This window comes from Trachypithecus francoisi, unplaced genomic scaffold (assembly GCF_009764315.1).
Source record: "Trachypithecus francoisi isolate TF-2019V2 unplaced genomic scaffold, Tfra_2.0 Lachesis_group0, whole genome shotgun sequence".
NCBI classification, from domain to species: domain Eukaryota; kingdom Metazoa; phylum Chordata; class Mammalia; order Primates; family Cercopithecidae; genus Trachypithecus; species Trachypithecus francoisi.
In genome coordinates, this window is record NW_022681453.1 from 142,224,210 (window position 1) to 142,247,628 (window position 23,419).

At 40.6% G+C, this 23,419-nt stretch overlaps 1 protein-coding gene across 1 annotated transcript in view; it reads left to right on the forward strand.

Moving 5' to 3' along the window:
* KIF15 (kinesin family member 15) overlaps positions 1-23,419 on the forward strand; it is a 95,564-nt gene that overhangs the window by 32,035 nt on the left and 40,110 nt on the right. Inside the window, exons 8-19 of the mRNA XM_033212298.1 lie at positions 1,326-1,535; positions 4,991-5,116; positions 5,274-5,396; positions 8,782-8,905; positions 9,931-10,007; positions 10,246-10,455; positions 11,289-11,466; positions 13,481-13,622; positions 14,306-14,447; positions 19,208-19,405; positions 21,483-21,590; positions 22,362-22,467. Of these exons, the coding sequence (XP_033068189.1) occupies positions 1,326-1,535; positions 4,991-5,116; positions 5,274-5,396; positions 8,782-8,905; positions 9,931-10,007; positions 10,246-10,455; positions 11,289-11,466; positions 13,481-13,622; positions 14,306-14,447; positions 19,208-19,405; positions 21,483-21,590; positions 22,362-22,467 (1,744 nt within the window). The remainder of the gene's footprint in view (positions 1-1,325; positions 1,536-4,990; positions 5,117-5,273; positions 5,397-8,781; positions 8,906-9,930; positions 10,008-10,245; positions 10,456-11,288; positions 11,467-13,480; positions 13,623-14,305; positions 14,448-19,207; positions 19,406-21,482; positions 21,591-22,361; positions 22,468-23,419) is intronic.

Consider the following 23,419-nt stretch of genomic DNA (forward strand, 5'->3'; position numbering starts at 1 on the left):
TTTTGGTACACATTATTTTACTTAATTTTCAATATGCCCTTTGAGATAAATATGCTAATTTCCCCATTTTACCCTATATATACTGTGACTCTCCTACCAAAACTGTGGTCCTTAGAACATCAGCATCACCTGAGAACTTGTTAGAAATGCAGAATCTCAGGCCCCACTTCACACTGAATCTGAATCTGAATTTTAACAACATCCATAGGTGATTCATATGCACCTAAAACTTATATGTTCTGTTCTGTGGGGTAGGTACCCATATTCCCATTTTACAAATATGAAGGCTGAGCCTTCAAAAGGTTCAGCTGGCCCCAGACCTCACCTAGTAAATAGTGGAGCCATAGTTTGAATTGTTATGCATCTGATTCCAGAGCCTTCATTCTGAACTTTCATGTATCCTGCTTGCCATAGGGAATAGAAGGGAAAAAATACCTTGTAGACCAAAAGAGCTGACAAAACTTTGGACTTAAAGATAATTTACAGGTTTTTCCTGTCCAGCATTCTCATTTTGTAGGTAAAGAAAGGGGTTCAGAGAGGTTTTGTGACTTACATTAGGTTAACACAAATAAAGGGTGGTAAAACCACTTCTAGATCCTATGCACTCTGATTTCCTGTTTGTTCTCTTTCCGTAACGTGGAAAGGGAACACAAAGGAAAGGAAAATAACTTCAGTTTATTCCTTAATGGACCAGTAATCTTTCTCATCACCCTTTACAAATTTCCTACTGATTTTGGTGGATGTTGTGTACCATTTGGAACTTGGAATAATATAATTTATCTTAAAAAGCTAGATAACAATGGAAGGCAATAGATATTCCTAACCTTTCTTCTAAAGAGAAAATATACTTTGTGTAAATATATTTCTTTTTCCCTATGAAAGTAATTAGCTGTATGTTAGTATTTTTCATAATAAAATGAGTGATTCTCAAGTGCTTATTTTACGTTTTAAGTGTACTTACCTTGTTCCTTTTTTTTTCCCCTTTTTTTCTTTTTTTTTTTTTTGGATAGGATCTTGCCCTGTTGCTCAGGCCGGAGTGCAGTGGCACAATCATGGCTCACTGCAGCCTTGAATTCCTGGGCTCAAGAGATCCTCCCGCCTCAACCTCCCGAGTAGCTAGGACTACAGGTTCCTGCCACTATACATAGCAAATTATTATTATTTTTTTTTGTAGAGGTGAGGTTTCACTATGTTAGTCAGGCTGGTCTTGAATTCCTGTTCACAAGTGATCCTCCAGACTTGGCCTCCCAAACTGCTAGGATTACAAGCATGAGCCACTGTAACTGGTCCTCTCATTTCTTTTAATATGTTTTCGTTTTGCATAGGTGTTGTCTGGAGGGTGGAGGAACAGACGTGTGGCATCAACATCAATGAACAGAGAATCGTCTAGGTCTCATGCTGTCTTTACAATTACAATAGAGTCAATGGAGAAAAGTAATGAGATTGTGAATATACGGACCTCCCTACTCAACTTGGTGGATTTAGCAGGATCTGAAAGGCAAAAAGATACCCATGCAGAAGGGATGAGATTGAAGGTAAGAATGAAATTATGGTCTTCAACTTGTGTGTGAGTTCTTACTAGCAGTCAATATAGTCGTGATGCATAACAATGTCTCAGTCAGTGAGGAACTGCATTTATGATGGGAGTCTCTTAAGAGTATAATAGCTATACCACATGGCTTAGGTTTGTTGTAGGCTATACCATCGCAGTTTGCATAAGTATATTCTATGACACCCACAAAACGATCAAATTTCCTAACAGTACGTTTCTTAAAATGTACCCGTATTAGCCGGGTGCGGTGGCTCACACCTGTAATCCCAGCACTTTGGGAAGCTGAGGCAGGTAGATCATGAGGTCAGGAGATCGAGACCATCCTGGCCAATATGGTGAAATCCCGTCTCTACTGAAAAAACACAAAAGTTAGCTGGGTGTGGTGATGCACACCTGTAGTCCCAGCTACTTGGGAGACTGAGGCAGGGGAATCGCTTGAACCTGGGAAGCAGAGGTTGCAGTGAGCTGAGATGCGCCACTTCATGCCAGCCTGGGTGACAGAGAGAGACTCTGTCTCAAAAAAAAAAAAAAGTATTCCTTTTGTTAACTGATATATGACCATACCAAGCTAAGTGTTTTGAGGGTGGCAAAGAAATAAGCAATTGTTCCTATTGAAAAGAAACAGAGATTTCTGTTGTGGAACAGTGAACATAGATGGGATAGGGCAAGTCTGTCAGTAGCAAAAATGTTTTAATTCATACCAGAAGGGATAAGGGTATAAGAGACAACAGGGGTCAGAGGAAGAAGGGTGCAATGTGGACTGCTTGTGGAACGTGTGGAAAAGAAGTAGTTCTTGACTTGTGAAGGATTTGGATAGGGAGAGAGAAACAGGAAATGCATACCTGGCAGGGGGGCATCTCAAGGGTTATTGTGGATGCAGAATGAGTGTAGCATTTGGCATATCATCATGGCTCAATGGATGGGTTTGTTAGAGAGGCAAGCAGGCCCAGATTATCAAGGACCAGGAGTGCTAGGCCAAGTTTGTACTCAACTCTGCGAACATTGGGAAACACTTAACATTTCTGAGCAACTAAATGATTCATGAAGAAAGCCTGTTTTATAGAAACTTAGTCATCTGACCCACTGCTGTTGAGATTTTAGAAGGGAGAGCCCACAGAAAAAGATGACCACTTACGCTGTTTAATATTTCAGGTGTGAAAGGTTAAGTACCTAGTCCTAGACTAAGGTATTAACAGTGGGACCAGAGGTTCTATGTAATATGTATTGTCAATATGTATATATAGAGTAAAATGAATTGTCAATAAAATATTTCTAGATTCTATAGTTTAGAATATACATGGGTGAGGGGAGAGGAATTGGAAAGAATGAGGGAAGAGATCTACTTTCTTCATTAAAAATGAGGATTTGAGTCGCCTGACCTACATTTGAGGCAGTTTCAGGCAATCTAAAGCTCATATTTCTTTGTTTTGAGACAGTCTTACTCTGTCACCCAGCTGGAGTGCAGTGGCACGATCTCGGCTCACTGCAACCTCCGCCTCTCGGGTTCAAGCAGTTCTCCTGCCTCAGCCTCCCAAGTAGCTGAGATTACAGGTGCCCACCACCACACCTGGCTAATTTTTTGTATTTTTAATAGAGATGGGGTTTTGCCGTGTTGGCCAGGCTGGTCTTGAACTCCTGACCTCAGGTGATAACCCCCTCCTTGGCCTCCCAAAGTGTTGGGATTACAGGCATTAGCCACTGTGCCTAGCCTAAAGCTTATATTTCTATTGAGATATGAGGCTTAATAAATATTGCGTATGGGCTGAGCATGGTGGCTTATGCCTGTAATCCCAGCACTTGGGAGGATGAGGTGGGAGGATCCCTTGAACCCAGGAGGTCGAGATTGCAGTGAGATGTGATTGTGTCACTGTACTCCAACCTGGGTGATGGAGTGAGACTCTGTGTCAAAAAAAAAAGAAAAAAAAAAGCATATGCTTATAATAGGACATATACCAAGTCTGTTCTAAAATGCTTTATATATATTAATTCATTTAACCTTTCCAACAACTCTGAGAAGTAGGTGCTATTACTTCTGTTTTACAGTTAAAGAAACTGAAGTCACACAGCTAATAAAAGTAGGGCTGAGATTCACACCGAGCTGCTACAGTACTCTCAACCATGCCACTAACCACTTTTCTGATTTACTGAATGATAGCAGCAGTGACTCTGAATTCAGTATATCTTGCATTATAATTTTGACTTTTTCTCTTTTTTTTTTTTTTTTTTTGAGACGGAGTCTCGCTCTGTCGCCCGGGCTGGAGTGCAGTGGCCGGATCTCAGCTCACTGCAAGCTCCGCCTCCCGGGTTCACGCCATTCTCCTGCCTCAGTCTCCCAAGTAGCTGGGACTACAGGCGCCCGCCACCTCGCCCGGCTAATTTTTTTGTATTTTTAGTAGAGACGGGGTTTCACCATGTTAGCCAGGATGGTCTGGATCTCCTGACCTCGTGATCCGCCCGTCTTGGCCTCCCAAAGTGCTGGGATTACAGGCTTGAGCCACCGCGCCCGGCCAACTTTTTCTCTTTTTTGTATACTTCTTCCACTGCAGACCGAGTTTTCAAAATATGCTACCTACAGTAAAAATCTAATGTAACATATTTAGCTCATTTTTCCCCCCACCAAGCTTCTGTTTTAAAGTAGTTTTTATTATCCTTTACAGAATTAAACTGAATATTCTCCTCAAATAAGTTCATCAGTGGCTTTGGGGGCTGTATGGGTGAGTTATTAGGCATTATACCCTTAAATATTTTAGCATAAAAGGATTGAAAAAAGTACCTATTAATGCACTACTCTACCCTTTTTTTCCCTATTTTTTTTCTGGTCTTTATCTCTACCTACAGCTTGGTTTCAAACTATTACAATCATGAAGTGACATTAATTTTTTTTTTTCGTTGCATGATTTTTGTGTTTGTCTTTTTTTGTTGTTGTTTTTGAGACAGGGTCTCACTCTGTTACCCAGGTTGGAGTGCAATGGCACAATCTCAGCTCACTGCAACCTCCACCTCCCAAGCTCAAGTGATCCTCCCACCTCAGCCTCCCAAGTAACTGGGACTACAGGCATGTGCCACCATGCCCAGCAGTTTTTTATATTTCTTTGTAGAGATGGGGTTTCGCCATGTTGCCCGGGCTGGTATCCAACTCCTGAGCTCAAGCAATCTGCCTGCCTCGGCCTCCCAAAATGCTGGGTTGACAAGCGTGAGCCACAGTGCCCAGCCTGTGTTTGTCTTCTAATACTAAAATTACAGTGTACATCAAATAGGTAAAGGTTAGGGGGATAGTTCAGCACTTCTTTTTTGTTTGTTGAATAGTTGTTCTTTATTAACGTTGTCCCTGACTTGCCTTTTCATCCAGAATTATCCTCTGCTAGATATATTTTCATTCAAAATACCAAAGAGAAACCAATGTACCTAAATTTTTGTTCTTTTCCGTCAACATCTTAGGAAGCAGGTAACATAAATCGATCATTGAGCTGCCTGGGCCAAGTGATTACTGCACTTGTCGACGTGAGTAATGGAAAACAGAGACATGTTTGCTACAGAGACTCCAAACTTACCTTCTTACTACGGGTAAAGTAGATCCTTGGGTTCCTGCGCTCCTTTTGGTTATGCCAAAGTTGATAGTGGGACAATCTCTCAGCCTTGGTGGCAAGAGTATACATTTTCTTTGCTTAAAAAGATCTTGTGATTTCTCACCGAAAATGTGTCCATTCCTATCATTAAATAGGATTCCCTTGGAGGTAATGCCAAAACAGCCATAATTGCAAATGTTCATCCTGGATCCAGGTGTTTTGGGGAAACCCTATCAACACTTAACTTTGCTCAAAGAGCCAAGCTGATTAAAAACAAGGTAAAATACTGGCATATACTTCATTAAATAAATGAGAAAAATACTAAAGCTTGCAGTATGCCATTTTTGTGATTGCCCTAATATTAACATTAACTTTTATTTCTCTGTAAAAGTTTATCTCACTGTATGCAAGATTTCTATTTTATCTTTCCTACCCTTCTATATCACACATGTAATCAGAGACCTAGGTTAGATCTTATGGTAGTTATTGCTTGACTAGTTTTTTCTCCCTTTTTTTGAGACACAGTCTTGCTGTGTCACCCAGGCTGGAGTGCAGTGGTGCAAACACAGCTCACTCTACCCTCAACTTCCTGGGCTCAAGAGAGCCTCCTGCCTCAGCCTCCTGTGTAGCTGGAACCACAGGCATGCAGCACCATGCCAGGCTAATTTTTTAATTTTTTAAAAAAATTATTTATTTATTTATTTATTTATTTTGAGACAGAGTCTTGCTCTGTCACCCAGGGTAGAGTGCAGTGGCGTGATCTCGGCTCACTGCAAGCTCCGCCTCCCGGGTTCATGCCATTCTCCTGCCTCAGCCTCCCGAGTAGCTGGGACTACAGGCGCCTGCCGCCATGCCCGGCTAATTTTTTGTATTTTTTAGTAGAGACAAGGTTTCACCATGTTAGCCAGGATGGTCTCCATCTCCTGACCTCATGATCTGCCTGCCTCAGCCTTAATTTTTTAATTTTTTTGTACAGGCAGGGTCTCACTTTGCTGCCCAAGCTGGTCTCAAACTCCTGGGTTCAAGCAGTCCTCCTGCCTCATCGTTTCAAAGTGTGGGGATTACAGGTGTGAACCACTGTACCCAGCTGACAAATGTTTTCTTAAGGGAAAGCAAATTAAGTTTGTGAGTCTTTCCTCCTGCCAACAGCCAATCAGTCAGTTCTGTAGCAGATATCAGCTGGTTATCCTCTGATTCAGTTCCATTCTAACACTATATGTCTGGAGATAGGGTGAGATCTCACAGGTTCAGGGCTCAGTCCTACAAGACTGCCCCTGACTTCTGATGCCAATTGCAAGCCCTCGCTTGTCCTATCTGTGCTTTCAGACCAATTGGCTGTAAATCAGGGGTTCCATGTTGCCCCTTTCCCTGGGTCAATCAGAAGACTATAGATCTAGTCATTTGTTTTATTTCCTTGGACTATGGAGTACTAGTAAGATGAGGAGGAAAAATCATTAGAGCTTCCTGACCCTAAGTCTCTTAAGATTTACTAGAAGTCTTTGGAGATTATAGAACTGCAGCGATAATTAGAATTGTGATGTCACTGATGGGACAGTGATGTCAGAAGTACAGTAGTACCTTGTAATGAAGCTGGCCATAAGAATCAGAAGCAACTGGAAATGGCTGCTTAACACGCAAAAGAACAAAACCAAGAGCCTTCTACTAGTCATTCTCAATGGTAAGCCCTCTGCAGCCTATCAGTGGACAGTGCTAGAATGTCTGGGACTTGTTTGAAGATGTGCTATTTAAATTTTTCCCAGTGAGCAAATTGGGCTTACGACAAGAATACAGAAGACCTTGGGGCTGTCACAGGGTGTTTTTTCCTTCCTGGAGTATTGAGTATTTCACAGCTGAATCCTCTGACCTGGTTGGTACTCAGCTGTTGGCACTCATTGTCACCCTTTAGTGGACCTTTTTAAAGATTTATTTTTTTAATTAATAAACTTTTTTTTTTTTTAGATAGAGTCTCACTCTGTCACCAGGCTGGAGTGCAGTGGCACAATCTTGACTCACTGCAACCTCCACCTCCTGGGTTCAAGTGATTCTCCTGCCTTAGCCTCCCAAGTAGCTGGGACTACAGGCAGGGGCCACCATGCCCAGCTAATTTTTTGTATTTTTAATACAGACGGTGTTTCACCGTGTTAGCCAGGATGGTCTCAATTTCCTGACCTTGTGATCCACCCACCTAGGACTCCCAAAGTGCAGGGATTACAAGCGTGAACCACCGTGCCCAGCCAACTTTATTTTTATGGCAGTTTTAGCTTTACCGCAAAATTGAACAGAAAGTACAAAGAGATCTTGAAAGAGACCAAATGAAATCTACAGGCAGACAGCCCGGGCGGCGCCTTGAGCCTAGTTAAAAGTTGACGCCGGACCTAACCGATAATGTTATCTATAGATTTCAGATGTTGTATAGACAAGCAATGTGAAAGTCCCTGTCTTGTTCTTTTTCTGTTCTAATTACTAGTGCTTGCCATATATCTCTCAACTTCCTGAGCCCAGTATAAACATATCCCACCATATGTCTCCCCTCCATATATCCCTCAACTTCCTGGGCTCATCCCACCATATGTCTCCCTACCATATATCTTTCAATTCAAAGACTACCATATATCTCAACTTTAGAAGGACACCACCTGGAAAATCCCCGATAAGAACACAGCCGTTTGTGAGAGCGCGGGAACCAATAAAAAAACTGCTAAATGTATAAACTTAAAATGTTAACCAATTGTAATGCTGTAACCTAGAGAATTCCCTCGTTCCTCTGCAACTTTACAAGTCCTGTTTACATTAGGCTATAAAAGGCAAGCGCACGCATTGTTCAGGGCCCTCCTGTATGTTGTGGAACGGAGGGACCAAGTTCGAACTTGCATTAAAGATCCTTGCCGCTTGGCTTTGACTCTGGACTCTGGTGGTCTTTTTCGGGGAACAAACGGTCTGGGCATAACAATCTCATATATTCCCTGTCACCATACATGTGTGACCTCCCCAACTCTTGACATCCTGACCCACAGTGGCACATTTTGTTTGTGAGTCTTTTAGCCTTTTAGAAGTTGTCCTAAATAAGACATTTCTTTAAGAAAATGAAGATAATCATTTAGTATGGTAAAAAATTAAAAAAAAAAAAATTGAAGTGTCAAACCAACCCCTCCTTCCAAAAGGGCTGTTAAAACATAAAGGTTGGATTCCTCTGGAGAAGGTTGCTTCTGCAGAGCTCAAGCCAGCCCTACAAGTCATCATGCACTTAGAGGTTAGGCTCCTTCCCCGTAGGGAGCTAGGAAAGAGGGGAAATGATACTCGTTGAGGTGTTGACTCTTCTCCATTGGAAGGGTGGGGGAAGGCTGTTGTTCTCAGGGAAAGAAGTATTAGGTGAACACACCCAGATCCCAAAGGTGACCCAACCTAACAGCTCAGGGCTATTCAGCTCGGGGGAAGAGAGCCTGGCTGGGGCTGTCTCTCTCTGGCTCCAGGTCTGAAGGCACAAGAAAAGGAAGCTTCCTCCCCACTCAAGCACACTGTGATTCCTGTGGCCTTTTGACTATGAGGTGGTCGTGAAGTTTTGTTTGATGTTCATCACTACAAATCATATCAAACAAATGTAAACACAGGACTATACTACTCAAAAAGCATTCATTTAATGCTTTTTTAAAATTTCCTGAACAGGCAGTAGTAAATGAAGACACCCAAGGAAATGTGAGCCAGCTCCAAGCTGAAGTGAAGAGGCTCAAAGAACAACTGGCTGAGCTTGCTTCAGGACAGACACCACCAGAAAGCTTCCTGACCAGAGGTAGGATAAGCACGCTGTCCTTTATCTTGGGGAAGACTGTGTACAAATAATAGTTTAAGAGCCGTGGATGATAGACACAACACAATAAGGCAACCCACATTTTTCTACAAGTATCTCTTTCTGCTTATTTCTCCTATATAGGAACATAGTGCTTTGTTTGTAATCAGATACAGATACCATAGGCAGTGAGTTCTGTGAGATATGGTAAAAGGGAGAATTAAAATAATTTTGAATAATCCATAATAAGTGCTAAGGAGATTAATTTCATTTAGATCTACTTCTACGTAGCATATGTAACCTATATATGTTTACTATAGGATAAGAGAGACTTTTCTTCAAAGAACAGCTAGTAGAGAATTAATTAACTGGAAATCCATAAAGCCAAGAGGGTGAATTATTAATAGATCTTAAGAGGTGCACAGCACCCTAGGACTGCTCTAATTTAAAAAAAAAATCTACTTCTACTTCTGTTACACCATATATAATCTATTGTGCATATTAACTAAATAAAGAGAAACTTACTCTTTGAAGAACAACTAATATGTGGAATGGTTAATTTGAAATCCATGATCTGGTGATGACAGTCTCTTTTTTTTTTTTTTTTTTTTTTTTTTTTGAGATGGAGTCTCTTTCTGTTGCCCAGGCTGGAGTGCAGTGGCGCGATCTCGGCTCACTGCAACCTCCACCTCCTGGGTTCAAGCGATTCTCCTGCCTCAGCCTCCTGAGTAGCTGGGACTACAGATGCACACCACCATGCCCAGCTAATTTTTTGTATTTTTAGTAGAGATGGGGGGGGGGGTCTCACCATGTTGGCCAGGCTGGTCTCGAACTCCTGACCTCAAGTGATTCATCTGCCACGGCTTCCCAAAGTGCTGGAATTACAGGCATGAGCCACTGTGCCCAGCCACAGTCTCATTCTTTTAGATTAGTTGAGAGCAATCAATTAAAGGCTATCTGTTGTCTTGGGTTTGAAATGTGTTAAATAATTTTTTTTCATCTTCCCTTTCTTATTGGATCAATTACAGACAAAAAGAAGACTAACTATATGGAGTATTTCCAGGAAGCAATGTTATTCTTTAAGAAATCTGAACAGGAAAAGAAGGTAGGAAATGGAATTAGTAATAAAGGAGATTCAAGATACTTAGTTTTTTGCTGTGTGGTTTTTATTGTGTTACTGAGTAAAATAAGTAATACCAAGTCAATAAAGAAATAGAAGGCTATAAAAAATCAAATTTTGTCTTTAAGATTAAATTTGAAGTTAGTATTTGTTGCTGGACTTACGAAAATTTAAGGATGTCGAATTATTTTTCATGTTTAACCAAATTATGAATTTCTTTAAGTCTCTGATAGAAAAAGTTACCCAATTAGAAGACCTCACCCTCAAAAAGGAAAAATTTATTCAATCTAATAAAATGATTGTGAAATTCCGAGAGGATCAAATAACACGCTTGGAAAAGCTCCACAAGGAATCCCGGGGAAGTTTTCTGCCTGAGGAGCAGGATCGTTTGCTCTCAGAATTAAGGGATGAGATTCAAACTCTGCGAGAACAAGTGAGTATAGGGCGTCTAATATTTCTAAAAATAAAAGAAGTTCAAAGCAAATCGAAATTTGTCACCAAGTACATGTTCTTTAATACAATGGAAATTGTTTTAAGTGAATTCTTCTGACAGTGTGATTGCATAATTCCTTTACCTGCCTTTTTAAAATAGTTAAAGGGAAGAGAAGGGGAAAAGGAAGAAGTTGTGACGTTGCTACATAGTACGCAACTCTAGCAGGCCATGCAAAATTTCACCCAGTGGGTGTTGTGGTTGTCTGAGTTAGTAGGCTCTTTAGAGTTGTGCCTTTTAAAGTTTTTGTTGTTTTTCCTTTTCCTTAGGGAGAATGGATAGGTCAAACAGGTACATTGTGGGAAAAACCAAAATCTCTTATCAGCTGCTTATTTATCTCTCCGGAGTTTTTAATGAATATTCAAACTAATATGGGTGGATATTTTTACTTTTGTTTCTCCTTTTCACTTTTCTGCACTTTGCCTTTTTCAGTTAATCTTGGTTGACAAGATTAATTTGGTCCTTGTTCTTTTCAGTGTGTTGATTTAACTAGTCTCCTTTGCATGAAAAGCCTGCCACAGTGTACACCCTTGTGCTTACCTCCTTAGGTGGGTGAACATTGCAAGGGTCTAGACTCCGACTGAGAATAGCAGAGTTACAGGACATGCATATTTTCAAACTGATTACACATGCCAAGTTGCTTTCCACGGTAGTTGCAGAAGGGTACCACCAGTAGTGCATGTGCATACCTAGTTTTCTAATGGCTTTTTAGAGGAACTAATTCACTAAAGAAATGTTTGTAAATATATAATGCATGTAATTCTTCTATGTCACAGATAGAGCACCACCCCAGAGTTGCAAAGTATGCTATGGAAAATCATTCCCTCAGGGAGGAGAATAGAAGACTGAGATTATTAGAGCCTGTGAAAAGAGCCCAAGAAATGGATGCCCAGACCATTGCAAAACTAGAAAAAGCTTTCTCTGAAATAAGTGGCATAGAGAAAAGTGACAAAAGTAAGAAATGATTGTTGTATATACGTTCCATATAGGAAGGGACTGTATTAAAGAGCATTTGTAGTGCCTTGTGACTAGGGTCTTCATTTTAGCCTCCAGGCCTGCTGTGCTAATGTCTTATACACATATTCTTTTATGTTATAGAAAGGTATTTACTAAACTTTTTTTCCTCAAAGATCACAGAGCATAAACTATGTAAGCTAATAGATATAACAAGAAAATACTCATTGTATTTCTGTTTTATTGATAAAAAGATTGATTCAGATACTACGTTAAATTTTTACTAAATTTTCTGGTTTAACGTATTTGAAATGAAAACTGTTTAATTAATCAAACATGAATAAAAATCGAGTTGAAATGTTTATCAATCTAGTTAGGCCTGTGCAATGTAAGAGATGTAGAAAGGTCAGACTCATAGCACAGTGTTTGGGTCCTGATGTTGTGGTTACCAGTGTATGCACTCTCTAGTTACATGCTACTTTCATAAGTTTGCATACTATGTGAAAAGTGGTTTAGTTAGTACTAAGTCTGTCTTACAGTCTTGACAGCTGTTGGTGTTCATACCCTGGGATTTGGTAACAAAGTCTGTGTTTACCCCAGTCTTAGAGTTAATATTTTCATGGTCTTTTATCATAGACGGGGCCTTGGTTTCCTTTTAGTTTGAAATTGAGAAAGTTCTACTGTTTTTATTCTACATTCATAAAGAAGACTGTCTCTTTGCTTTTTAAAATTTCATTTTTTAAGCCTTCTTCCATTCTGTTACGACTGAATAGAATATTAAGAGTCACAGTAACTGGGTTGGGGAGAGACTTAAGATATTAGATGTAAAATTACTATCAGGTTTTCTATTTTTTTTTTTTTTTTTTGAGATGGAGTCTCACTTTGTCGCCCAGGCTGTAGTACAGTGGTGCGATCTCGGCTCACTGCAACCTCCACCTCCTGGATTCAAGCAATTCTCCTGCCTCAGGCTCTCTCCTGGGATTACATGCACACACCACCACACCGAGCCAATTTTTGTATTTTTGGTAGAGATGGGGTTTCACCATGTTGGCCAGGCTGATCTTGAACTTCTGGCCTCAAATGATCCACCCACCTCGGCCTCCCAAAGTGCTGGGATTACAGATGTGAGCCCCCAGGCCTGACTTAGGTTTTCTGTTTTATTTAAACTACTTTTCTCTACAGTGCCCTTTATTTTGTTGGCCATTTTGTTTTGGTCTCCATAATACCTTGACTTAGTCCCTTCAGAAGATACTAATATCTGGATCTCATCAGTTTCTAAACATTGATCACTCTCTAAACAACTTTTACGTGATCTTTTCCCACACTGAAACTCAGTGGACTCTCTTCAACATATTCAGTGTTCTAGGCATTTCCTGAAAATTAATATTTTCTACCTGGTAGATGATACTGAGTTCTTACAACCTGCTGCCCTTGCTATTTGTTTCCTTTTCTAAATAATTGCTTGGCTGTTAACATTAGCTGCTAGCACTAATTCTTGCAAGATTCACTGGCTGCTCTTTCTCTGTCTAGCATTAGGCATGCCACATTTTTGTCATTCTTTGCTCTTTCTCCTAATGGGAAAGGTGTTGCCTTAACTACGCTTCTCCATCCTATGGCCTCTGCTTCTTAAACATGACTTCTAATCCCCTTTGGCACACTCTCACATCCTGTGCCTTCTGCTGAGTTATAAGCTTTTGTATTTTAGGGCTCACTTTCCAACCCATTTCTCATTTTTCCTCCTTGTGGCCCAAAATTGATACCTGACAGAGAACTTAGAAAATGTGTCCTGTTATTTTTGTTTTTCAAACACTGAAGTTGTGAAGCTAGGCATGGTAGCATGCACCTGTAGTCCCAACTATTTGGGAGGCTAAAGCAGGGGGTTCACTTGAGACCAGAATTTGGGGCTTCAGTACACTATGATTGTGCTTGTGAATAGCCACTGCACTCTAGCCTGGGCAACATAATGAGGCCCTGTCTCCAAAAAAAAAGACTGAGATTGTTTTCTTATTAACAGATCAGCAAGGATTTTCTCCTAAAGCTCAGAAAGAGCCATGTTCGTTTGCAAACACTGAGAAGTTAAAAGCACAACTCCTGCAAATTCAGACAGAGCTGAATAATTCAAAGCAAGAATATGAAGAATTCAAAGAACTTACTAGGTAAAGTCTAAATACACATGCATGCACACTTACTTTCTTTTAGTGTTCATTTGCTGTAGTGTTAATATTGATAATTCAATTGGGCGTTTTACTTTAAATATTAAACTCTCATAAAAGCAACTACTTTGACATGAAGAAAAAGCATGCTTCTAGCTCTTTACTAATATATTTAATGAACTAGATAATACAGGTGTTTTAAGCAGTTTTTTCCTGTTGGGTTGAGAGTCTATTGAACTTACATAATAAATTATTTAAATTTAAATTTGGTAATCAGAGTTGTTAAGATTTTTAGGAAGTATAGGTTTATTAATATTCCTACTTGATTCTCATTATGTAAAAACAAAGATAAATCGCATTCATATTATAACTAAGATCAAGCTTACCCTAAAATATAAACAAATGTTTGGTTCAAAAATGACATATCACATATGGTATAATCATGGACTATTTGGACTTTTGAATTTGAGCTCTACCATTTATTTACTAGTTGAATCCCTTAAACAGTCAGTCTCTGAGCTGTAGTTTACCGAACTGGAGAATGAAGGGAATAATCTGAGAGAATAGAGAATATCTCTGATTTAGAGATAACTATAAAGTTATGTGAGCGCATAAGCTGTAAACTACTCTATAAATGTTTGACATTACTTATTACCTGAAATACTCAGTTTTACAATATCTATTAGGAAAAGGCAGCTAGAATTGGAATCAGAGCTTCAGTCTTTGCAAAAAGCGAACCTTAATCTTGAAAACCTTTTGGAAGCAACAAAAGCCTGCAAGCGGCAAGAAGTTTCTCAGCTGAATAAAATTCATGCTGAAACACTTAAGGTAGGTCATCTGAACCATACTTCCATCTTAAATCCCTGCTGTGTCAGTTTGTTAGTAATGGAGTCTGTATGGTCTATCTCCAGATGCCGATGACATCCCATGCAGATAATTAACACCGGTGTCACACTGGTCCTTGGGTTGCTGCCAGCAACCCCACTGATGTATCCCCCCAGGGGTAGGGTGGAGTAGGAAAGGGCATTTGGAATCAAATTTGAATGTGCTGCTAACCTTAGGCAGGGTTTCCTAACTTCTGAGCCTCATCTTTCTTTTCTCTAAATTGGAGATAAAAGTAATTTACTTCCAGAGTTTTAGTGTACTAAATGAGATAGATAAGCTCCCTGGTACCTTGTAGGTATCAGTAAAATGGCAGCTGTTGCTACAATGTAACATGTCCTCAAAGCTTTCAGTAGAATAGAAACCCTAAAGGGCAAAGACCACTAAGGGATCACAGGTGCCATTGGAAATAACATGAGAGGGTTTTGTCCTAAATAACCATATCCCTCATAAAAGAAAAACAAACAAAAAAAAAGTATGAACGACTGAGAATGAGGAGAGAGAAAGGAAGTACACAAGGAAAACAAAAGGTTGAGGAGGTGATGCTGATTTCAGTTTTTGTATCAAATTTTTGTGTCAAATTTTCTAAAGGTTAAAAAATTTTTTTATCACACCTGGGTGTGGTGGCGCAGTCCTGTAGTCCCAGCTACTTGGGAGGCTGAGGCAAGAGGATCGCTCAAGCCCAGGAATTCAAGTCCAGCTTGAATTCAAGTTCTTTTTTTTCTTTTTTTGAGACGGAGTCATGCTCTTGTCGGCCAGACTGGAGCGCAGTGGCACAATCTCAGCTCACTGCAACCTCTGCCTCTGGGGTTTAAGTGATTTTCCTGCCTCAGCCTCCCGAGTAGCTGGGATTACAGGTGCATGCCACCATGCCCGGCTAATTTTTGTATTTTTAGTAGAGATGAGGTTTCACCATGTTGGCCAGGCTGGTCTCGAACTTGTGACCTCATGATCCATCCACCTCGGCCTCCCAAAGTGCTAGCATTACAGGTGGGAGCCACCACGCCGGCCTCAAGTTCTTTTCAATAAAAGAAAGAAGTAGAGAAGAAAGACAGAAAACCTTTCCTTATGTGTCTTAAAATATAAATAGATGTTTATTTATAATGATTATTTTTAGTAGTGGTGCTTTTCGTGTCACTTAATGGAAGACTAAGTAATTGTATTCATTTGAATAGGTAATTTATGTGACTGAAATTTTTCTTTTTTTTTTTGAGACGAAATTTTGCTCTTGTTGCCCAGGCTGGCGTGCCTTGGTTTACAATCTTGGCTAACTGCAACCTCCGCCTCCTGGGTTCAAGCGATTCTCCTGCCTCTGCCTCCCAAGTAGCTGGGATTCCAGGTGCCTGCCACCACACCCGGCTGATTTTTGTATTTTTAGTAGAGACAGGGTTTCACCATGTTGGCCAGGCTAGTCGCGAACTCCTGACCTCAGGTGATCGGCCCGTCTTGGCCTCCCAAAGTGCTGGGATTACAGGTGTGAGCCGCTGTGCCTGGCCTGTGACTGAAATTTTCAAAGATATAAAAGGTATTTAGTAGCAAATCTCTTTCTACAGCTTGAGGGGTGTGTGTGTGTGTGTGTGTGTGTGTTTTAAAGCAATATTTTAGAGTTTGTCCTATGTCTGCAGGGGAAAAATGTTCTCCCCTTTTTTGTTTCTGTTTTGGTTTTTGATTTGTTTTGGCAGTTGCTCAAGAATGTTATGTGGATATATAATGATTTATTCAACCTGGAAAATGCTGGGTTTTTTCCTATACAGGTAGAAATTTTAAGAAATTATTTTAAAATTTTGATTTGTTTATTTTTGGTTTTGTTTTTTAGAGACAGGGTCTTGCTCTGTCACTTGGGCTGGAGTGCATTGGCATGATCATGGCTCACTGCAGCCTTGAACTCCTGGCTTCAAGCGATCCACCTGGAGCCTCAGCCTTCCAGAGCACTAGGATTACAGGTGTGAGCCACCATGCCTGACCAGAATTTTTTTTTAATGTTGCTTTTTAAAAAAGGTGGCCTTTGAAATTTTTGTAAGAAATCATTGAAAAATACTTGCAGAAGACTGCCAAATATTTTATAATTATATGTCTGTAGCCCCTTAGCACAATTATAGAGCTTGAAACACCATGGCATTCTAGTCCTACTTCTTCCTTTTATGACTGAGTAAACAGGACTCAGAGGACTAGAAGGTTTGCCAAGAGCGGCATAGCAATTCAGAGCCTTTGTTGTTGTTTTAGTTGTGCAACTACTATATGAATACATTCTCTTTGTTTAAAAGAAATATACATATTTCACGTTAAAGTTAAAATTCCTTTTCAGCATCACTTCCAATCTGTATCTAATCTAATTATTTGTCCCCCCCAATTCCTGGAGGTAGTTTAATCCTTTTTCTTAGCATTTTTATACTATAAATATATACAGACTGAGAAAACACATAGAGTTGTTTCCTAGATTGTTTATTTTGCTTTTTTTTTTTTTTTTAAGAGTCATTCTTCATATGTTATTCCACAATATGCTTTTGTTAACTCAGGGATATGCCTTAGAGCTTCCCACATTAACTGGTACCTAGAGCCTCATTTGGATATGAGGCTCAAGGAATATGAGCCTCATACCAGTTAATGTGAGGCTCAAGGAGTATGAGCCTCATACCAGTTAATGTAGAAAGATCCAAGGCATCTTCCTTGAGGGACAGAAGAATTATAGAGTTTGAATTATAGAGCTTGAAGCACCATGAAGGATATCCCCTTAAGGGATATGCCTTGGATCTTTCCATATTAACTGGTACCTACTTCATTTTAACCCTAGGTTTCTATGGCTTAAGTAGATGGTTTCGAGTGCATGCATTCTCTGGGGGTGGATTCTGTTAAAGGAGAATTGGTCATTTTAGGATGTCTTAGCATTTGAGTGAGTGAAGCTGAAGCTCCCTCCCAGTGTCTGTACCCTGTGCCTGCAGCATAGATGCACTCCTTTCCCAGCACTGTCCGCAGGAACTGACATTGTCAGGCTTGTTAATATTTGACCATCTGATGGGTAAAAAATGAGATCTTGCTGTTAAGGTTTTAATTCTCATTTCTCTAATTTCAAATATCCTTTCATATGTTCATGTCCATTTGTATATCCTATTCCCTGAAAAGAAAGAGCCCATTTTACTATTTTTTAAAATATTTTTCTTCAGATTTTGTTTTTATGTAATAAGCATAAATTTGTTAGGTATACTGCCAATATATTCCTCCATCATGTTGCTTGTCTTTCAACTTTGCATGTGATGCTTTTGTTATGTAGAAATTTTATATTTTTGATGTAGCCAGGTTTATTGGCCTTTTGTCTTTATGTTTTTTTGTCTTTTATTTTGCTTTACATTGAGGTGTTTGTGTATCCGCTGTTTTTCTTTTGAATGGTATGAGAAAGGGATTTAACTTAAAGATAATAATAATAATAATACAGCTAGGCACAGTGGCTCACACCTGTAATCTCAACACTTGGGAAGGCAGAAGCGGGAGGACTGCTTGAGTCCAGGAGTTTAAGACCAGCCTGGGCAACATAGTAAGACCCTACCTCTGCAAAAAAAAAAAAAAATTTAGCCAGGTGTGGTGGCGTGCACCTTTGGTCTCAGCTACTCCTGATACTTGAAATTTCCACAGAAAAATTATTTTATTTCTGGGCTGGGTGTAGTGGCTCACGCCTGTAATTCTAGCACTTTGGGAGGCCAAAGCGGGTGAATCGCTTGAGGCCAGGAGTTGGAGACCAGCCTGGCCAACATGGTAAAACCCCATTTCTACTGAAAATACAAAAAGTAGCCAGGCGTGGTGGTGTGTGCCTGTTGTCCCAGCTACTTGGAAGACTGAGGCAGGAGAATCACTTGAACTTGGGAGGCGGATGTTGTGGTGAGCTAAGATCACACCATTGTACTCCAGCCTGGGCAACAGAGCAAGACTCTGTCTCAAAAAATAATAATAATTCTATTTCTGGACTTTGTATTTCCTCCCAGTGTTCTATTTGAATGTACATAAGCTAATATACTGTTTTAATATGTACTGTAATGTAATATACTATTTTAATGACCATACTCCCATACCCCTATGTATTTTTATATCAGATGGGGAGGTCTCCCTAATTTGTTCTTTTTTTATTTTTTTTTGAGAGACAGGATCTCAGTCTGTCACTTCAGGCTGGAGTGCAATGGTGTGATAATAGCTCACTGCACCCTAGAACACCTGGGCTTTGGGGATCCTCCTGCCTCAGCTTCCCAAGTAGCTGGGACTACAGGGCCTGGACACCGTGCCTGTAAAAATAATTAAAATGATTTTTTTTTTGGTAGAGACAGGATCTCACTTTGTTGCCTAGCCTGGTCTTGGACTCCCGGCCTCAAGTGATCATCCCCTTCTTAGCCTCTCAAAGTGTTGGGATTATAGCCATGAACCATCATGCCTGGCTTGTTCTTTTTAATTGTCTTGTCTCTTCTTGTACATTTATTCTTTGTATGAAATTAGATATCAGCTCATTAAGTTTATTTTTAAAAATTGTATTAGGATTTTGCTTGGGACTGCGTTGAATTGATAAATTTATTTCCACTTGGGCATTTTTATACTGTGTTTCAAGGACCCTTTTTCCTTTCTTTTCATGAATAGTATTTCAATTTTATCCTCTCCATTCACAAAATTATTAAATATGCCCTTTTTAAATATGTGCTAATGTTTTCCATAATCATTTTTTGCTGCAGATTATAACTACACCAACCAAGGCCTGCCAACTTCGTTCCCGACCAGTACCAAAATTAAGCCCTGAAACGGGGAGCTTTGGCTCTCTATACACTCAGAATTCTAATATATTAGATAATGATATATTAAATGAGCCAGTTCCACCCGAGATGAATGAACAAGCCTTTGAGGCCATTTCTGAAGAGCTTAGTACAATGCAGGTAATGTTTTGTTCTAGAAAAAATAAATAACTGGACATCCATTTAAATAAATTTGGTTTATTATTTTAATTCCCTGTAAGTTACAGTGTTCAAAAGTGCTTAGTAATAAAATCATATCTTTTTAAGTGTGGGTTTATAATCATTCCTAGATTGGAAATCAGCCCACTCTTGCATTTTGTCTCCACTTTACAATCTTTAGCAAGTCATTCTCCATAGGCTTTGGTTCCCTAGTGTATAAAATGACCAGTTGGCCGCTAGCTCCAAGTTCCAGAACTGGTTTATATAGCACAGTGCTGTATCTGCTAAAGAAAGTTAGAAGAGGCCGGGCGCAGTGGCTCTTGCCTGTAATCCCAGCACTCTGGGAGGCTGAGACAGGCAGATCACATGAGATCAAGAGCTCGAGACTAGCCTGATCAACATGGTGAAACCCCGTCTCTACTAAATACACAAAATTAACCGGGTGTGGTGGTGCATGCCTGTAATCCCAGCTACTCAGGAGGGTGAGGCAGGAGAATTGCTTGAACCTGAGAGGCGGAGGTTGCAGTAATTCGAGATCACGCCACTGCACTTCAACCTGGGCAACAAGAGCGAAACTCTGTCTCAAAAAAAAGAAAGTTGAAAGAATCTTATTATTGTGGGGAAAAGAAAGAGAGATCAGACTGTTACTGTGTCTAAATAGAAAGAAGTAGACATAAGAGACTCCATTTTGTTCTGTATTTGAGATGCTGTTAATCTGTGACCTTACCCCCAACCTTGTCCTTGCAAGAGACATATGCTGTGGTGACTCAAGGTTTAACAGATTTTGGGCTGTGCAGGGTGTGCTTTGTTCAACAAGTGCCTGAAGGCAGTATGCTTGTGAAAAGTCATCACCATTCTCTTAATCTCAAGTACCCGGGGACGCTGCCAAAGGTCGCAGGGACCTCTGCCTAGGAAAGCTAGGTATTGTCCAAGGTTTCTCCCCATGTGATAGTCTGACATATGGCCTGGTGGGAAGGGAAAGACCTGATCATCCCCCAGCCTGACACCGTGAAGGTTCTGTGCTGAGGAAGACTAGTATAAGAGGAAAGAAGGCCTCTTGGCAGTTGAGATAGAGAAAAGCATCTGTCTCCTGCCCGTCCCTAGGCAATGGAACATCTTGGTATAAAACCCAATTGTATGTTCTGTTTACTGAGAAAGGAGAAAACCGCCTTAGGGCGAAAAGTAGGACTTGTTAGCGCAATGCTGCTCTTTATGCACTAAAAGGGTTTATGGAGATGTTTGCATATGCATATCAAGGCACAGCACTTTTCCTTAAACTTATGTCACAGAGATCTTTATTCATATGTCTTACTGCTGACCTTCTCAGAATGATGATCCTATTATCCTGCTACTTCCCTTTTTCTAAGATAGTAAAGATAATGATCAATAAATACTGCCAGTGTAGGTCCTCTGTATGCTGAGCACTGGTCCCCTGGGCCCACTTTTTCTTTCTCTATACTTTGTGTCTCATTTCTTTTCTCAAGTCTCTCGTTCCACCTGAGAAACGCCCACAGGTGTGGAGGGGCAAGCCACCCCTTCAATTATAGATCAAATTTTAGACAGCTTTTAGTATATTTGAAATAACCTGAAATTTGATTATTCCAGAATTTTTATGGTTTGTTAATTTTTAAAAATAGGTTTTCTACTGTCCGGTAAAATTTGGAGTGGGCCAGACCACCCCAAACCCCAGTATTTTGTCCTTTCCAGGCCATGGAGGCCTTTCTGGTGAGGTAACTGCTTGCAGCCCTGAGGAAGCTTCTTAGAAGTCTCAAGATGGCTCTATCATTTAATCCAGGATTTTAATTTTAATCACTTCTTTCCTTTGTATTTCAAAGTATCTACTTTAACGGACCACAAGTGTAAATCTGAAACATTAGAAATCATTTAGTATATAACCTTTTGATATTGTTTTCTGGCTCCAAACAGGCCTTTGATACCTTTGTTCATATGAAGTTTTGAATTTGTTTTGTTTTGTTTTGTCTTTAATGCAGAAGAAATGGTGGAATGTTTGAGAATTCCTTCAAAAGAAATTTTGATGACTGAAGTTTTTGTGTTGCAGGAACAAATGAGTGCTCTTCAAGCCAAATTGGATGAAGAAGAGCATAAAAACCTAAAGCTTCAGCAGCTCGTTGACAAACTGGAACATCATTCGACCCAAATGCAGGAGGTGAGACCAACAGCACAGCCTCAGAAAATGTATGAAGTACCCTCAAATGTTTCCTTGAGGAAACATCCTCAAGGATCCTCAAACATCCTTGAGTATGTATGAAACATACTCAGAGAGTATCACAGAAAGAAAGTGTTGCCACATGGCCTTAGTGAAGGCTTATTTGAGCTGTATTCTCTACCTTGTCACTTGGCATGCTGCTCTGGTAATGAGACAGGCATGCATAGTCTGCACCTGGCTGACTTAGTCAATAACGCAAATGGATCCCTTGCTATGTGTTTAGAAGAAACCAAGATGGACTGTCCATGGCTTCGTAGTTGTTAATCCTCTTTACTGTAGTTCATGGGGACAGCCAATTATCTTCTGGTCAGAGACGTTAAAACTAGACTTTAAAAACAGAAGCAGGTTAATGAGGCCAGGCACGGTGGCTCACACCTGTAATCCCAGCACTTTGGGAGGCCGAGGCAGGTGGATCACCTGAGGTCAAGAGTTCGAGACCAGCCTGGCCAACGTGGCGAAACCCTGTCTCTACTAAAAATACAAAAATTCGCTGGGTGTGGTGGCGCATGCCTGTAATCCCAGCTACTCAGGAGACTGAGGCAGGAGAATCACTTGAACCCAGGAGTTGGAGGTTGCGTCACTGCACTCCAACCTGGGTGACAGAGCAAGACTCTGTCTCAAAAAAAAAAAAAAAGAAACAGGTTAATGATTTGGAGTGCGTCTTAGCATACCAGGATTCCTTTTCCAGTAAATTTATCTATTTTCCCAAAGCTTTTCTCATCAGAGAGAACTGATTGGACCAAACAGCAGGAAGAGCTTCTCTCACAGTTGAATGTCCTTGAAAAGCAGCTTCAAGAGACTCAAACTAAAAATGACTGTAAGTTATTCTATCAGGAGCTTTGTGACTTGAAGGAATGTTGTAACTCGGTATCTTTTTACTCTTATTGATAAAGCTGTTCCTATGTTTTTGGATGGTTGCTGTGTTGTTGTTTGTTGTTTGATAACCAGACTGGAGTTTGCATGCAGTGGTAAGTAACAGTAATATATCATAAAAGGTAAATATCTCCATCATTGTCTGTAAACAAATGATACAAATGTTTGCTTGAAGTTTTTTGTTTGTGGCCGGGTGCGGTAGCTCAAGCCTGTAATCCCAGCACTTTGGGAGGCCGAGACGGGCGGATCACGAGGTCAGGAGATCGAGACCATCCTGGCTAACACGGTGAAACCCCGTCTCTACTAAAAAATACAAAAAACTAGCCGGGCGACGTGACGGGCGCCTGTAGTCCCAGCTACTCGGGAGGCTGAGGCAGGAGAATGGCGTAAACCCGGGAGGCGGAGCTTGCAGTGAGCTGAGATCTGGCCACTGCACTCCAGCCTGGGCGGCAGAGCGAGACTCCGTTTCAAAAAAAAAAAAAAAAAAAAAAGTTTTTTGTTTGTTTTTGAGACAGAGTCTTGCTTTGTCACCCAGGCAGGAGTCCGGTGGCATGATCTCGGCTTACTGCAACCTCCACCTCCCGAGTTCAAGCAATTCCCCACCTCAGCCTCCTGAGTAGTAGCTGGGATTACAGGAGTGCATTACCATGCGTGGCTAATTTTTTTCTTCTTTGGATGTTTTTTTTTTTTTGAGACGGAGTCTTGCTCTGTTGCTCAGGCTGGAGTGCAGTGGTGGGATCTCGGCGGCTTACTGCAACCTCCGGCTCCTGGGTTCAAGCAGTTCTCCTGTCTCTGCCTCCCAAGTAGCTGGGATTATAGGCATGCACCACCAAGCCCAGCTAATTTTAGTAGAGACGTGGTTTCGCCATGTTGGCCAGGCTGGTCACGAACTCCTG